The 18,761-nt window shown below is 42.3% G+C and overlaps 1 protein-coding gene across 1 annotated transcript; it reads right to left on the minus strand.

Annotated features, from left to right (window-relative positions):
* Positions 1-1,291: 1,291 nt before the first annotated feature.
* On the minus strand, positions 1,292-18,169 carry zmat1 (zinc finger matrin-type 1). Its single transcript, XM_084316044.1, has 8 exons — positions 18,030-18,169; positions 15,104-15,210; positions 11,107-11,184; positions 7,600-7,741; positions 5,831-6,031; positions 5,046-5,267; positions 3,855-3,945; positions 1,292-3,746 (listed from the first exon to the last, which is right to left on the minus strand). The coding sequence occupies exons 1-8, from the start codon at positions 18,166-18,168 to the stop codon at positions 2,657-2,659; spliced, it is 2,070 nt and encodes a 689-aa protein (XP_084172170.1). The 5' UTR covers position 18,169; the 3' UTR covers positions 1,292-2,656.
* Positions 18,170-18,761: the final 592 nt, after the last annotated feature.

Genomic DNA, 18,761 nt, shown 5'->3' on the forward strand with positions numbered 1-18,761 from the left:
TTTAGTGAGTTTTTCCTTACCTTCGCGTGGGGTATGTCTGGGAGTGTTGCACTCATTTATTTTAAATTTGTTGGACCTTATGGTGTTCTTGTTTTGTTCTTAACTTATTGTGATGTTTCTTCTTGACTTGTTTAAAGAAGATGTGTCCGGCCCATGGGGACATTAACGTGTGTTGTCGGGCCTTACAAATACATTTGATTTGATTTTATGAATTGAAAATGGGGGACCCTGATGTAAAGACAAAAGTCTTTCTCTGGTCTGCATCCCCTTAACAATTGTGTGTATTGAGCCGTACTGTATTGTACCCATTCTGCAATCTGTTAATAAAGTTTTCAATCAATCAATCAAACCTACCTGGGTTCCATCCTAGAGGAAAATCTTTCCTGTGACAAAATGGCAACCAATGTAATCAAAAAGTCAACAAACGAACAAGATTTTTGTACAGGATCTCCTCTCTGGTAAATAAGAATACCTTGAAGACTAACAGAAGCACTCGTTCAAGGGTACTACGACTATGCTTGCACCTCATGGTACCAAAGCACCTCAAAACAAACTGGTCAGACTACTGCTTGGCCTTACTCATAAAACTCACCTTACCCCTGCCCATTTTTACAATCTAGGATGGCTTAGAGTAGACGAGTACAGCAACTTGCAATGGGCCTGGTCTACAAGATACACTACACCACTAAGATACCCATGTACCTGTCGAAATACTTCCTAAAGGTCAGTGAAGTCCACGACCACAACACCAGAGGGAGTTCCACAAATCACATTCAACCCAGATTCGGGTCAAACAAGGGACTAAACACGTTTCGCAATTATGCCACAATAATGTGGAACGCCCTACCCACAGCCGTAAAATAATGTGAATCCCTACCCTCCTTCAAAACCGCTCTCAAAGAGCACCTACGGGTGGCTGCATTAGAAACTGGTTCCGGTAAATGTAAAGAATCCCCCCAACGTAGTTTCTTCCCCTATATTTTTTTATGATCCCATTTTCTTACACAGTACCGTATATATTTGTATGTCATAAATGTCTTGATGAATTGAAAATGGAGGACCCTTATGTAAACCAGACGAAAGTCTTCATCCTCTTAGCAGTTGTTAGTATTGAGCTGTACTGTATTGTGTGAAAATCAACCATCAAACGGCTTTTCTTTGGTCACGTATGAAGTTGAACAGCGCCAACCGCAGGACGCAAAAACAAGGACTGTGATCTATCGAATCACAAGCAGGGTACTTCCAAAATGGCTTTAATTAAGAGAATTGGAAGACTACATAATACATTCAGCAGTACGCGTCTCAAGTTAGAAAATGTCATCAGGGAACATGATTCGATATTTCTCCAAGTATCAACAGCTGTGTGTTTACATCCAAACACAATACAGTGTTTCCCTGGGTTGACTGCTTTGGGGAGGTGGATGGGGCGTGGCAGGGCCTGCTCAAGCAAATAACTACGTTTATTAAATAAATACTAGGGCCAACAGATATAAAGTGCTCCATTGCAAATATCTCAATTGTCTTATCTCATCAACTGAAAATTTCAACTTAAATACATATATTCAATAACAAGCTGGGTACTATTTTCTGGAGGAAACGCTTCTATGTTGCATTTTTTTAGTTTGTTCATTTATAATTCCATTGGTTTTTGTGCGATTACCACTCAAGAGAAGTTAGGGCATCAGTGCAGGTAGGACTTGTTTTTACTGCAGTCGTGGCTTGATGAATGTTGCATTTACTCTGAATGTTAGTTTCTTGACTTAAAATGGCCAAATACTGCGACCATTACTGTACCCTCACTATAGCCACTATTACTGTAATGTTACCCCAGCATTCAATACCACTATATTGTAATCACTACTCTGACTAAACCCTGTCAGCAATACTACTGTACTACTGTAATTACTACCGACACCAATACTACTGTACTGTATTCACTACTGTCACCTTATAAGAGATGTAAGATATACCTGCTCTACTAAGAGTTCGCTCGTAAGAGTTAAATGCTACTCAACCTGTTATTGAATATGTAACTTCTCTCCTTCCCTCATATTTGATTGTGTGTCCGTCTCTCCTCTGCTCCGCTCCATGTGTGTGTGGAGGGGCTAAGCCCCGCCCTCGATGAGACACAGAGCAGATGATTGAAGAGAAGCTAACGGACCATAAACGACAGCAAAGCACAGTAGACACTGAGTTGAAATGAAACGAGTGCACATAAATTAGGTAGATAATGTAAAATATGTTGTTTCTTTCGGGGGGGGGGGGAGATTGCAATATGAAGAGTCAAAGTAAAAACATACAGCAGTTTTGCAATAGAAAACCAAAATGTTGATATTTTGATTGACCCTGCCTCTCATCCAACCCCACCAACACACACAATTGAAAATAAAGATACATTCATAAGAAAAGAAAATATTAGACTGAACATGGCAAGCCAGCTAGCAAGCCTACAAGAAACTCTGCTTTGAATCATCACATCAGTATAGTTAGTTCAGAGCTGTCACTGTTACTCGTCACAAGCAAGCTTGATATCATTGTTACATAGGATAACTGCAACGCCATGCTTATTTTGGGGGGGGGGGGGGGGGGATGACAAATCATCACATGTCTTGGACATAAACATCGGGGAGTCGATAGAGGGGGGGTTCCACTGAGGTCACAAGCCCAGGATGGATTCGTCCCACAGTCTCTCCTCTTCCGTCCTGGTGTCCAGTTTCTCTTTCGTCTTCTTCTTCTCCTTCCTGTGTCTGGGTTTGGACGTCTCAGCCTGCTCACTCTCCTCCTGCCCTGCGGTGATCTCTGCCTGCCTGTGCACCTCAGTCCTCTCTCTGTCCTCCGCCAAGCCTTCTGTCTTCACCTCCTTCCTCCCTCTGTCCTCCTCCACCTCCTCTTCCCAGGTCCTCCTATCTTCCCGCCTCCCGCTCTTGTCGCGTTTCCTCCTCTTCCTCGCTCTCCTCCCCTCCTCGTCTGACTCGGTGAGCTCCTCCCTTCCTCTCGTCTCCTCGGCGCCCCCATCCCTCGCCCTCTTCGTTTGCCTCCTCCTCCGCCTCTCTTCCTCGTCCGAGTTCCTCTCTCCCGCCATCCTCCTGCCTTTCTCCCTCCGGCTCCTCTGGCTTCTCCTCTTCCTCCTCCTCTCACCACTGTCGCTCGTGCTGCCGCTGTAGGAGGAGGAGGAAGAGGAGGAAGAGGAGGAGGAGCTGGTGTAGGAAGAGGAGGAGCTGGAGCGCTCCCTTCGCCTCCGCCTCGCCCGGGGCCGACCGGTGGTCTGCGAGGAGCCCATGCCGGCGAGGAGGGGCTGGGGAGGGGGGCCCCAGCCGTGGGACCGTCCCCTGAAGCCGTACGGACCGGGAGGCCCCTGATAGGGAGGGGGACACCACCCTGCCGGATGGCCATAGGAGCCAGGATGTGGAGGGAAAGGCAGGGAGGAGGTTGGCGGGAGGCTGGGCCTGGTGGGCGGGAGGCTGGGCCTGGTGGGCGGGAGGCTGGGCCTGGTGGGCGGGAGGCTGGGCCTGGTGGGCGGGAGGCTGGGCCTGGTGGGCGGGAGGCTGGGCCTGGTGGGCGGGAGGCTGGGCCTGGTGGGCTCCATGCAGTCTTCTTTGTTCTCCACTTCCTCCTCGCCCTCCTCCAGGCTGGTCTTTGGGTCGAGTCCTCTGGCCTTCTGGACCTGGATGTAGTCCGACAGCTCGTCAGTGAATGAGTTGTAGACTTTCTGTTGGGACTTGCACAGCTTGACCACCTTCTGCTCTCTGTTGGGAGGACGAATAGGAATCGTTCAGTTTGCAATTTATTTGGGAAATCTATTTTTTATTAATCAGTTTGAATCGCAAATGAATCATAGTGAATCAAGAACTTACTGCATCTGGTGCTTATTTCCCTGCATGTGGGCCTGATACATCTCCACTGAGTTGAATTTCATACTGCAAACGGGACACGTCAGGTAGTTGGCTGCAGGGGAGAGGAGACGTAAGAGGGAGGGAGGTAGATAGGGAGGTAGATAGGTAGGGAGGGAGGTAGGGAGGGGGGAGGGAGGTAGGTAGGGAGGGAGAGATGTACAGAGGGGCAGGGTGAATGACACAGCAACACTTCACATCCACAGCTTCTGTTTCAACTACTATATCCAACTTACATTTAAATTGTAGGCATATCATATATATCACAGTATATGGTATTACCCTTACTGATTATCACCAACATAGGAAGCTAAATGAGAAGAACCAAAACCATATTGACGGAGCTCAACAAAAATAGAATTAGCTAACAAATGGATAAACACTGAGAACTGGCTGTATAAATTGTGACTATGATTGCTATTATTTGACTACATCGTTTTTCTTTCACTACCACACTATTGTGACACTAGTGAAACGTTAACCTTCTGTAGTGTGGTAGTGAAAGTGTTAACCCTTTGTAGTGCGGTAGTGAAACGTTAACCTTCTGTAGTGTGGTAGTGAAAGTGTTACCCCTTTGTAGTGTGGTAGTGAAAGGTTAACCTTCTGTAGTGTGGTAGTGAAAGGTTAACCTTCTGTAGTGTGGTAGTGAAAGGGTCAACCTTCTTTAGTCTGGTAGTGAAAGGTTAACCTTCTGTAGTGTGGTAGTGAAAGGTTAACTGTCTGTAGTGTGGTAGTGAAAGGTTAACCTTCTGTAGTGTGGTAGTGAAAGGGTCAACCTTCTTTAGTGTGGTAGTGAAAGGTTAACTGTCTGTAGTGTGGTAGTGAAAGGTTAAGCTTCTGTAGTGTAGTGAAAGGTTTAACCCTTTGTAGTGCAGTAGTGAAAGCATTAACCCTTTGTAGTGTGGTATTGAAAGGTTAACCTTCTGTAGTGTGGTAGTGAAAGGGTCAACCTTCTTTATCTGGTATTGAAAGGTTAACCTTCTGTAGTGTGGTAGTGAAAGGGTCAACCTTCTTTAGTCTGGTAGTGAAAGGGGTTAACCTTCTGTAGTGTGGTAGTGAAAGCGTTAACCTTCTGTAATGTGGTAGTGAAAGGGTTAACCTGAATGAATGAAAACACATGAATCTACTTGACTACATGACCCTGGGTCACGGTACCTTCCAGGCCATCCTCCCCCAGTTCTCTGAGCAGCTGCTGCCTGGCTTGGTTCCTCTGGTGTTTGCGCCCGTTGTAGTGCTGCATGGCCATCTGGGGGTTGTTGAAGCAGGCCACGCACAGGGGGCAGCACTTTTCTGGGTCCTTCAGGTCCACCTCTGGGGTGGTGATGGTGGCTGAAGGCCGCAGGTCATTCTCATTTAATTTTCCATATAAATCAAACTCTGTGGGGAAAGAAAGAAAACGTATATTTGGACTCCGTAACACTAACCCATTAATTCTACATTCATTGCACACAACATCCACATGCACACACTCACTTTAAACATTCACCTCTAACATTCACTTTAAACACATTTTTAAACATTACACCATATTTTATCTATTTATTCCTAGAAATATTTGCACTACCTCTTCCACCTCATTTAGCATTTTGTACATTTTAGTTTTGTATATTGTATATTTTGTATAGTGTTTGGTCTTTTATTCTTTTACTGTATGAAGCACAATCTCAGGAAGGTCATACAGAACCAAGCATTTCATTATAATGTACATGTACCTTATATGTGACAAATAAAACAAAACTTGAACTTAAAACTTGCATAAATGTGTATGGCCAGAGGGGTTAGAATAACTTTTTTTCGTTGTACTTGTGCTGTATAATGACAATAAATTTATCTAACCTAATCTAATAAGGACACCAGAAATAATTTTAATGCAGTATATTTGTAGATGTGAGTTTTTCCCCCTTCATATTCTCAACCTTTGAACGACTGATCAACGGAACCTTTTTTGGGGTCACTCAGAACAGCCGGCACCCCCGGTATCTTCAGGTTGCCCAATCTGGCCCTCTGTGTGACCAGTTTGGACACCCCTGCTGTAGGGTCCTGGGGATCAGTGTCTGCCTCCCTGGCTGACTTCAGCTCAGCAGCAGCTGAAGCGTGGGTCAGCTCTGGTACAGTAGGCAGCTCAGGGCCCTTAATAGACACTGTGGAAGTAAAGAGATGATTAATTGTTATGTGTTAATACCAGGGCTTGTGCACATTACAGGGCTTGTGCACATTAAAATAAACATAGAATGAGCATAGAATAGACAGCAGCAAAATAGACAAAGTCAAGATAAGACATAGAACATTAAATCACGTAGTTTTTTTTGCTGTAGCTGAGGTCTGCTTCCACCTGCCCTGCTCTACTGTGCTGCTGTAGCTGAGGTCTGCTTCCACCTGCTCTACTGTGCTGCTGTAGCTGAGGTCTGCTTCCACCTGCTCTACTGTGCTGCTGTAGCTGAGGTCTGCTTCCACCTGCCCTGCTCTACTGTGCTGCTGTAGCTGAGGTCTGCTTCCACCTGCTCTACTGTAGCTGAGGTCTGCTTCCACCTGCTCTACTGTGCTGCTGTAGCTGAGGTCTGCTTCCATCTGCCCTGCCCTACTCTGCTGTGCTGTTGTAGCTTGAGGCCTGCTTCCATCTGCCCTGCCCTACTCTGCTGTGCTGTTGCAGCTTGAGGCCTGCTTCCATCTGCCCTGCCCTACTCTGCTGCTCTGCTGTAGATTGACTCTTACTAGTCATGCTGCTTGCGAGTATGACTTAGTACCATAGTGTCTTTGTTCATCGTCACGTCACGTCACTTCCGACTGAGAGAGCGTTGTGCGCGTTTGGCTGCCGCTTCTCATCGGAGTTAGTTTGTTTTTGTTAGTGTCTACACGTTAAAGTCTATGTACTGTGTCTGTCCATGTACTGTGTTTGTCAATGTACTATAATTCAATGACTGTAAAGTGCTTTGAGATACCTGATGTAAGGCGCTATATAAAATAAATGTATTATTATTATTTTTCATATTAACACATTGAGTGCCAATGACAAGAAATCTCGTTATTTAATCGGTATTGCTTTTATTAGCGATATCCATTCATTTTTCATCAATCCAGCCTCACGTTATCATTGGGACTGTCTATGAGCTCGAAAACGGCAAATACCGGCCCCTATCGTCTCCCGGATGGTATTGCACCCATTGGAATGGACTCAATGAAAATGCATGTGAAAAGAAAACTCCGGATTCCACATTTTACTTCTCAGGCATGTAACCCGAGACTACTGCATTCATTGGGGACCCTCAGAGCAGCGTGGATTATGTGTTTCGACATAACGTTGGATCAATAAACGCGATCGCTATTTGGAATGGCGATCAGGAATTGGAATAATCTTTTTGCAGAACATCTGATTACTGATTTTATTGTTTGTCCACCAGTTTTATTAATTTGACAACCATGAGACTGAATCTCTCTATTATTATTATTTCTGTTATTGTCCTGAGTTATTGTTGATTATTACTGTTACTGTATTGTTTGTCTTGTAAAAAAAGAGAAAATAAAAAACATGTTAAAAAAAAAGAGACTGAATCTCTCTCTGCAATATTTTCCACACTTTTTAATTCCCAAACTACACTTTCCAGGCCTTTGCCTCTAGCCTTCGCTAGTCGTGCGCATGGCAGTGAAACCAGCTCTTGCCACAGTGGGAATCCCACCCCGCACTGAACATCACACACAAATCTGTACTCGCCTGTTGGCTGGTGAGTCGGGTAGAGGCCTTGCTTGCGCAGGTACTTGGCGTGGACCTTGCCATCATAGTGTGAGCGGGCCACAACCGACGAGCTGAACACCATGTTGCACAGGTCACAGAAACGATCCTTGTCCACAGCCCTCTGGGCAAAACAAAAGAACAGCACTGGGTTTAACGTCTAATCACACATTTCTCCTCTCAAAATGTTAGCAACTTTCAAAGAGACTTTTAGATCACATCAATCCCTGACACGCGGTTGCAGAGAGCTACAATATTCACACAGGAGCACAGAAGAACAGAGAGAGAGAGAGAGAGAGAGAGAGAGAGAGAGAGTGTGTGAGTGAGTGAGTGAGTGAGTGAGTGAGTGAGTGAGTGAGTGAGTGAGTGAGTGAGTGAGTGAGTGAGTGAGTGAGTGAGTGAGTGAGTGAGTGAGTGAGTGAGTGAGTGAGTGTGTGTGTGTGTGTTTGAGAGTGAGTGAACGTGAAGTAGGCTGGCTAAATAAACTTGTGTAAAGTTCTGTGATAGTATTAATTGTAGTCATGTGTCTTTATTCAAATTTTATTACAATGTGATTGAAATATAATTTGTATTACTGATTAAAATAAGGCATTTTAGTCTGGGTAATTGACTAAACTGAATCAATGAAAAATTACTAAAATATGATTCAATGAAACGCTCAGTGCATTAATTATATATATTTATTTATGTATTCCATTCTATTTATTATTTATTGTAATTGTCTGTTAACTCATTCTGCGCCATCGCTTAATACATTCCCGGCCATTGGGATCCGTCTAATCTCACTCTATGAGGCCAGCTTCTCATAAGAACGTTTCACTGTGCGTGAGGTTGTTTGTAGAGCTAAATCTATATTTTATATTATTGCTATGTGTCCATTGTCAGTCAATTGACAGTATAAACCTTCCCTTCAATATGCCATAAAGAAATAATTTTTTCATCAATACGTTCCCATTTTATAGCGTTGTGAATATGAACTATATACCGCATTGGTCTAGGGTAATTCCTGCAAAGCTAGTTATAGGGCGCTAAGCTAATAACGTTAAATCGTGGCGTTTCGGCCCTACACAAGCTACAGTTAAAAATCAAAATGCATGGGGAGCTCCAGTAGCTCACCGCGTACCTCGAACGCTATTTCGGCGTCGGGGACAACCGTGCGCGTCACGGATCTGGGGTAGCGAGTTCGACTCCCGGACAAGCCGTACTTTCTCAGAGTGTCTTTCCCCCCATCTATACCCCCATTCAACCTGTTTCTGTCGGTCACACTTGACCAGAAAAAGCGATAAACGCGAAAAGAACCAGCTGACTGGTCAAAGTTTAAAAAAAAAGAAAAAGAAAAATGCATATGATCGGTATCATGGTCCACCATGAATGCATGAAAGGGGGGGGCGGGGGAAGTCGTTTCTGATTATTGATTACCAATAACGGCATTCGTTATTACAACATGCGCTGATCGGGGGGTTGGCTATGGCTACAAGGCCCGATCAGGCTAACATTTTTACGTCAAATCGCTCTTACATGTGGCCGGTTGGATTCCAAAAAGAATTTCCCAGTTATTGATCGCCATCTGGTAGATCGATATGTCCATTGGCTGATGCTATATTCCTTTACTGCATACTGAATTCGGCATCGCAATAAGTATTCCAGGCGATCGGTTGAAGCCATAGCTTCAGGCTAACAGAAAAATTACAAGTAATAAGTACACACATATACTATCGATAATCTAGCGTTTATTTGAAAACTATTCATAAATCAGCCGAAAAATTACAATTGTGTATTCCACTAAAGAGCTATTATCGCGGAATTTATCTGGAATTACTAGAACTCTCCAAAACTATACTCGTATTCAAAGCGGTATAAAACGGAAATGTACCAATGAAAAAACAATCCGTTTCGTACATGTTGACTGCAAGCAAGTCATTGATAAGCGAGGGGTGTTTTAGACCCATAGCCATAATTTAAGATATCGTTTCTTTTTTTTATCCACTTTTTCTCCCATTTTCAATTTTTTCTCCCATCCCAATTTCGTATCATACAATTCAACCCTCCCCTGTCTCGAACGCTGTTTCTTGCCTCCCACAAGCCGGCTGCAATGTGGACTAAGTCATACATAGCACAAGTCCCCTCCGATACTCGAGGTAACAGCAGTCGCATCTTTTCACCTGCGCGGCGCGATCTTTCAGCGTCAGGGGTCTGCGCTTTGGAGGGGCGCCGCCCCCATCGCTTCCTGATTCTACTGCGCAGGCGCACCAACCGACCTGTAGGAGTCGCTGTCCACAACGCCCGATCCCCACCCATCAGTTTCCCACCCCCTAATACTGCCAATGTGTATTAGTACGGACGACCAGCTAAACTGAAAGCAATGTGGAGCGCTGGGCTCGAACAGGCGAACCCAGCGTCTCCAGTATTCGTGGTGAGTGCCTTGCCCACTGCGCCACGTAGCCGCCAATTTAAGATATAGTTTAAGCCTTCTCAAATTTCCCCGACCTCCCATTGACTCCCTTATTGGCACGGTAGCCCTATTATGGTCAAAGGGGCGTGGCTCTGAATGTGTTAAGCATGGAGCCCAATAACGTATATGTGGTTGGCCGGGACAGTGTTAATGCGCTAGAGAGCGCTATTATGCCAGCGCTGTAAGTCAATGGGCCGCTTTGTTCACTTGCGAGTGCTTAAAATATATCTTATATTATTGCTATGGGTCTAATACACCCGTCGATTGTCAGTGAGTTGCTTCCAGTCAACATCCACGAAACAGATTGTTTTTTCATCGGTACATTTCCGTTTTATACCGTTTTGAATATGAATAGTTTGGGTGCTTCAGAGTAATTCCAGGAAAAGACGCGATAATAGCCATTTAGTGGAATACACTAAACACGTTGTCATTTTATTTTATTTTTTAAGATTTATTTTTTAGCGTTTATCGCTTTTTAAGAAGGAAGAACGGGAGACAGAGCGGGGGGAAGACATTCGGCAAATTACGCCGGGTCCGGGAATCGAACCTGGGTCGGCCGTGCCGCGACGCAGCGCGTTACATGGTTCGCCACTTTGGCGCCCCCACGTTGTAATTTTTCGCCCGATTATCGAATCTTCCTGAAATCAACGCTAGATCATCATTATTATCCTTCCCCATGCATACATGAAATGGCCCTCGTAGCGCGAGGCTCCACCAGTCCCCTCCTGCACCCAACGGCGTAGGCGGCGGTATTTGCCCTTTGGCGAGCTCAGACCCATTCCCAATGATAACATCAGGCTGGATGGATGAAAATGAATGGATATCGCTAATAAAAGAAATAACGATTAAAACCCGACTATCATCGGGTCTGGCGTTGAATGAGTTAATGTTGAATTGTTGATGCACCAAATGACCAAGACAAATCCCTTGTATGTGCAAGCTTACTTGGCAATAAAGACTTTTTTGATTCTGATTTCTGTAATAAAAATAAAAATAAATATTGCAGAAATATAAACACAGCAGGGCAGGATACCAACCTGGAAACCTCCACTGTTCTTCTTCTCATCTCCCTTTGCCTGCAGGTACAGCCTGAGTTTATGGGCGTGCTTCTTCCCCTGCAGTCACAGAGAGAGCTGATATTACTAAAGATGGTATTACTAAAGTTGATATTACTAAAGATGATATTACTAAAGATGATATTACTAAAGATGATATTACTAAAGATGGTATTACTAAAGTTGATATTACTAAAGATGATATTACTAAAGATGATATTACTAAAGATGGTATTACTAAAGTTGACATTACTAAAGATGATATTACTAAAGATGATATTACTAAAGTTGATATTACTAAAGATGGTATTACTAAAGATATTACTAAAGATGATATTACTAAAGATGATATTACTAAAGATGGTATTACTAAAGTTGATATTACTAAAGTTGATATTACTAAAGATGATATTACTAAAGATGATATTACTAAAGATGGTATTACTAAAGATGATATTACTAAAGTTGATATTACTAAAGATGGTATTACTAAAGATGGTATTACTAAAGATATTACTAAAGATGATATTACTAAAGATGATATTACTAAAGATGGTATTACTAAAGATGGTATTAATAAAGATGGTATTAATAAAGATGATATAACTAAAGATGATATCACTAAACATGATATTACTAAACATATTACTAAACCATGATATTACTAAAGATGCATTCCATATTGTATGACCACTAGGATGAAACTCGACAACTCAGAGCAAAAACTGGGTCCCCAAATATTATGTACTGTGTATATTTCATACTGTGTTTACAAGTCAATACTAGATGGAATTTCTAAGTAAGAAAATAGACTATTAAAATGTTTCAGAACAATTAGACAATATGTATGCATGCGTGATTTATGCTGGTCCTTGGGAAACATTGGTACTATAGGCCAGGGGTTCCCAAAGTGGGGGTCGCCAGATGATTAAAAAAAAATCCAAAAAAATATATATATATATATTTTTTTTTATGCAGTCATGTCATCACAAACACTGGCATTTAAAGGGTACAAATAAAACAATTCCTGCACCAGAATGCAGGAAATGAAGTCTTTGTAACAACATTTCCTGGTGGAGGACCCCCTGCTTAAAAAGTGGCCTGACTGGGGCTATATTTCGCACTATATTTCCTGGCCTGAATGATTTCCCCAGTCCGGCCCTGGTTAAAAGCCTCCAATGCTTATTAGTGTGTGTGCGTTTGAACGTTTGCATGTTTCAACCGTACATTTTCATTAATTTTTTTAAATTTTTTATTAATAATTAAAAAAATAAATTATTATTTCTTTTTTTATACCTCCTATAATAGTGGGGGTCGCGGCTCTCTGATACTGTTATTTCGGGGGTCGCAGCCTGAAAACTTTGGGGACCCCTGCTATAGGCCAGAGTATGGACGAAACATCTGGTACTATAGGCCAGAGCAGGGGTAGGCAACCCTAGGCACGCGTGCCTGCATAGGCACGCGGGGGCATTTGCATAGGCACAGGGGGCAGCAGTAAAAATTAGAAAGAAAAAAAAGTTTTTTTTTTTTTTTTTTGTCTGAAATATTATAGTGAGATATTTTGCACTGTTGTCGCATTTATCTTGTTGAAATCCTCCCACAGGTTCTTTTTACTACCACATATTTAATTGAGACCCTTTATTTGTTTATTATTTCAATTTAGCTGGAAATACATTGCTACATCATTCAGTAACATTTGCAGAGCCTTATAACAAAAACATTATTACGGTCACCATTGTGACCAGTGGGATTAATCAACCATTTTTATAAATGGTTGCACTGTATGCAGCCGTTTGTCTGCATTGCATCCCCCCCCCCCCCCCAACTCAGATTTAGGGTTGATACAACCATCATAATAATATTGTTAATAATAACAATGATGTAATAATGTAAAAATCATTAAAAATACCTGATGAGAAAAAAAAATTACGATGCATGGAATATTGTTGAGGCACACTAGTTACAACTATATTTCAGGCACTCCATGTCAAAAAGGTTGCTGACCCCTGGGCCAGAGTATGGATGAAACATCTGGTACTATAGGCCAGAGTATGGATGAAACATCTGGTACTATAGGCCAGAGTATGGACGAAACATCTGGTACTATAGGCCAGAGTATGGATGAAACACCTGGTACTATAGGCCAGAGTATGGATGAAACACCTGGTACTATAGGCCAGCGTATGGATGAAACACCTGGTACTATGCCAGAGTATGGATGAAACATCTGGTACTATAGGCCAGAGTATGGATGAAACACCTGGTACTATAGGCCAGAGTATGGATGAAACACCTGGTACTATGCCAGAGTATGGATGAAACACCTGGTACTATAGGCCAGAGTATGGATGAAACACCTGGTACTATAGGCCAGAGTATGGATGAAACACCTGGTACTATGCCAGAGTATGGATGAAACACCTGGTACTATAGGCCAGAGTATGGATGAAACACCTGGTACTATAGGCCAGAGTATGGATGAAACACCTGGTACTATAGGCCAGAGTATGGATGAAACACCTGGTACTATGCCAGAGTATGGATGAAACACCTGGTACTATAGGCCAGAGTATGGATGAAACACCTGGTACTATAGGCCAGAGTATGGATGAAACACCTGGTACTATAGGCCAGAGTATGGATGAAACACCTGGTACTATAGGCCAGAGTATGGATGAAACACCTGGTACTATAGGCCAGAGTATGGATGAAACATCTGGTACTATAGGCCAGAGTATGGATGAAACATCTGGTACTATAGGCCAGAGTATGGATGAAACATCTGGTACTATAGGCCAGAGTATGGATGAAACATCTGGTACTATAGGCCAGAGTATGGATGAAACATCTGGTACCATAGGCCAGAGTATGGATGAAACATCTGGTACCATAGGCCAGAGTATGGATGAAACATCTGGTACTATAGGCCAGAGTATGGGTGAAACATCTGGTACCATAGGCCAGAGTATGGATGAAACATCTGGTACTATAGGCCAGAGTATGGATGAAACATCTGGTACTATAGGCCAGAGTATGGATGAAACATCTGGTACTATAGGCCAGAGTATGGATGAAACATCTGGTACCATAGGCCAGAGTATGGATGAAACATCTGGTACTATAGGCCAGAGTATGGATGAAACACCTGGTACTATGCCAGAGTATGGATGAAACACCTGGTACTATAGGCCAGAGTATGGATGAAACACCTGGTACTATAGGCCAGAGTATGGATGAAACATCTGGTACTATAGGCCAGAGTATGGATGAAACATCTGGTACTATAGGCCAGAGTATGGATGAAACATCTGGTACTATAGGCCAGAGTATGGATGAAACATCTGGTACTATAGGCCAGAGTATGGGTGAAACATCTGGTACTATAGGCCAGAGTATGGATGAAACACCTGGTACTATAGGCCAGAGTATGGATGAAACACCTGGTACTATAGGCCAGAGTATGGATGAAACATCTGGTACTATAGGCCAGAGTATGGGTGAAACATCTGGTACACACCAACATTTTGGGAAATTAGCTTACAGTCTTCTCCAGAGAGAGACAAGTAGATACCAGTTTCCTCTCTGTGCGTTCAGTAGAAAGCTATATGGTTGCAAGTTAGCCTAGCTTAGCACAATGAATGGAAGCGGACATGTACGGGTAGCCTACGCATTGTCCAACTAACACCTCTCCCGAAGGCTAACCTGTACATGTCCGCTTCCATTCATTGTGCTAAGCTAGGCTAACGTGCAGCCATATAGCTTTCTACTGAACGCACAGAGGAAACTGGTATCTATCTTCTTGTCTCTCTCTGAAGACGGTAAGCTAATTTCCCAAAATGTTGACGTGTTCCTTTAAATGTAGCAATGCATCAGCTGATCGTCAGCCATTTACCTCAATTCTGAGAAACTCCCTACTACAGCATCTTTAAATATGCTCCTTCGTATGACATAATCAAACAGATAACTAAGCGACGCTCACCACGTAGTGGGAGATCCTCTGGGACTCAAACTGCAGCTTGGCTTCACACACATGGCAGTAGTCATTAGTGAGGAGCCCCTTCAGCAGCTGCTCCCCGTCGGGCCCTCCTGTGGAACAAACCCGTCAGGTGAGGTTCTACTTAGTGTGACACGTGACAACAAAGTGGATCGTACTGTATATTAATACACTTCATGAATGTTAACACTTTTATAAACAAGTGTACGTACATTGGTGGAAAAATAACAAGACTAAAATTCAAACGTCATAGTTAACTCTTCTAAGAATTCTAAGAATGCGTCTCTGGTCTCTGATGTTTATCAAATGAAAGGTTCACTTTTATGAGTAAGTCAAATGAGTAAGTCAACTTCAGTAAATTCATTTGAAATGACCGTTTTGGGTAATAATCCTCAAATGAAAAGGAACTTCACATGTAAACCTTTATTTTGGCAACGTTCCGATCCTCTGTGGATCTTCATCTGGTCCGACGATCCACAGACAATTGAAACATTAGTCAAATAAAGGAGTCTGCATGAGTCTCTTTTTTCTACTGTTCTTTAAACAGCAGTTTTGATGCGTTTAACTATCATGCCACTAATAATCGTCACATAACACCAATATCCTCCAGCGCTGTACAGCAGTAGTTTTTGTATGCAATTTGTTGCGTTCCTCTCTGCTAGTTTAGCTCATATATTCAGAAGAACATTTGGATTTGTGTTTGTTTGCATTTATTTTGGCACCATAATAATAACCCCCCCCCCCCCCCATCAAGGGAGTTAAGTCTTCACATGTCTGAGTGTGTCTTGAAAATAATGGCCGGTTTTCAGGGCTGAACCCCTTAGTCCATTAATCAGTGGATTTGGTCTCAGTCGAACAAGACTTTGTTACTCGATTTGTATGTTTTTTTCCATGTTGAATGGGTTATTTCCTGAAAATGATAAGCACATCTCACTGCATTGTTCTACTTGTAAAGATTTTTATATCAGCCACTTCACTTAATGACTAAAAACTAAGATTTTACCATTTTACACATGTTGGTTCATATTATTAACATTATTCCTAGTCTGGGACAGTCCCATCAATATTTGTGACAATGAAAAGCTCTCCCAAAATGCCAGTAACCAGAAAACCAAGACTTGAAGTAATGATGTCATTAAGATGTAAAATTTAGAGCAGCTCCAGACGATGAACAGGTAGAAGTAGCAGAGGGGGCTGTGAATGCACCAAGGGGGGCTTTCTGGGGTACATTGCCTGGTTCAGCACTGTCAACACTACACATCATCACTCATTTGGCTCCACAAACACAATTTTGAGGGTCCAAAAAATGACTGCCGTTGATTGTCTAAAGAGTAGTTCAGATTCTCCATCTTGGAAGACATTGCAGGGGTTCGGTTCGGCATCATAGTTGTCTGGCTTTAGGAAGAGTTGGGCTATTCATCTTCACACATCAATTGGACCATCCTAGACCACAGGAAGGCCATATGGATGATTTAACCATTAGATCCTATATTCTATCCTATAATTCACTTTTACATGACTTGATAGGTTATAGGAAAAATTAACGCTGCATTAATAAAATATTACATTTTTAGCTACAATGTCTAAGTGTATTAAGCCAACTAGCATATTGGCACCTAATTTTCTGATGGCTCAAGTACTGTTAGCAGGCTTTATTGACCAAAATACAGGAGTCAAAGAAAATAACATACCAGGTGTCCTTCTGTATTTACAACTTTAAAATATATATCAGGGTAATGCACACATGGAAAATGGGAGTGTTTGAATACTCCTTTGCACCAAAATATCATCAGTTGTCAGACAATACAATGCTTTGTTTTCAAATACAGTACTTACCAAATGATAATCATCACCGTAGTGGTTAATAAAATAAGAGAAATGTAAGTTATCTTGAGGTTCATAAACACCAAAGACAACTCAGGAAGATTATTAGATTACGCCATTTAGATATTCAAACGGAAGCTGCTTCCTTCCTAAAGTATTGATTGATTGAAAATTGTATTAACAGATTGCAGAATGGGTACAATACAGTACAGCTCAATAAACACAGTAAGTACATATCTTCCTTCTAATAACTCTATTGTACATTTACAGTCCCAATATAATGTGTATTTCTATGGGCCAAATATTATTTTTTGTAGCCCACTTGTAGCTATAGCCTAAGCCTACCGGTATATTGGTGTGAATAAATTAGCAACTGGACATAGGCCTATGCCACGATTATGGCCACCAGTGGCAGAAATGGCCGTTTTGTCTATTTAGTATTTGTGTAGCTAAGGTTATATCATTCGTTGGGGTTATTAGTTATCAAACTAAGCCGGGGTGCTGATATACTATCAAAATGCTTTTCAAATGATACTGTCAGGTGGCTGTGGTCAAATGCACCCTCAGTGACACCTCGCCCTGGTCTTTGATGACTCGTTTTCAGATGTCAAACATAACGTCAATGGCAAATAGCTAGTTACCTGCCTTAATGTATTAGTTAATTAACATGAGCCACACGTTGCTGTGATGTGTATCAGGTCTAAGTGTTTTAAATTAAGACGACCAGGCAGGCATCTTAGGTGACGTTAGACAAGGAGGGGGACTGGTTAGCAAACAATCTGGCTGCGACATTGGACAAGCTAATTAGCAACCAAGCTAGCTACATCCGGTCATGAAAACACGACTGTTCAAAATGTGGCATGGTTTATCTCGCCAAGTTTTCAAAGAATGGGGTTTAGTGGGAGATACAACATTCTGACGAGCCGATAATTCCCAACAAATAATCTAGCGTGCTAACGTTAGTATATTTAGCTAGCTCGCTAACTCGCTCGGAGAGATTGCTAGCCAGCTAGTTAAAAAAGCTAACGCGTTAGCATTACCAGGTGGACGCCAGACAGCTGAATTTTCACGTTCTAAACAAACTCACCTTCAATCTGGGAAACATTTACATTAGTGTTTATTACTTTATCAGCATCTGTAACAGAGGCCGCGTTAGGGGTACTAATAGTTTTATTTTCAGCATCTGACTCCGCGAGTTGCGGAGCACAGACACTTCTCTCGTCCATCTTTGTCCTGTGTTTGTTTGTTTGAGCATGCGCGTAGTCCATAGGCATAGCTGATTAGCGACCCCTGCTGTTCCAGTAAGTTGCATACAAATACCTTTATTTACTGGGGGAAATATTTATAATAAGATAAATATAAAGCTTTTCTATATAAGCTTTAAACATCTGGGTCCAATTAAGTCATAATACTCTTGCATCCAATGTAATAAAAAAAAAGTCAACCAACGAATGATTGATTGATTGATTGAAAAGTTTATTAACAGATTGCAGAATGGGTACAGTACAGTACAGCTCAATACATACAATTGTTAAGAGGATGCAGACCTGAGAAAGACTTTCGTCTTGTTTCCATCAGGGTCCTCCATTTTCAATTCATCATATGACACACACGACATACAGATAGACAGTACTGCTACATCTATACATTTATGACATACCACATTTTCAAATACAGTACTGTTTGTGATACTAAAAAAATCCATAAAAAGAGTGTATATACATTTGACATAGAAACTGTGCATTGGGGGAGGTTGGGTAGGTGGGGTGGGGCTGTACATTGGCGGGGGGGGGGGGGCACTGTACATTGGAATACTGAC

This window comes from Notolepis coatsorum (assembly GCF_963971535.1).
Source record: "Notolepis coatsorum genome assembly, chromosome: 6".
Lineage (NCBI taxonomy): Eukaryota > Metazoa > Chordata > Actinopteri > Aulopiformes > Paralepididae > Notolepis > Notolepis coatsorum.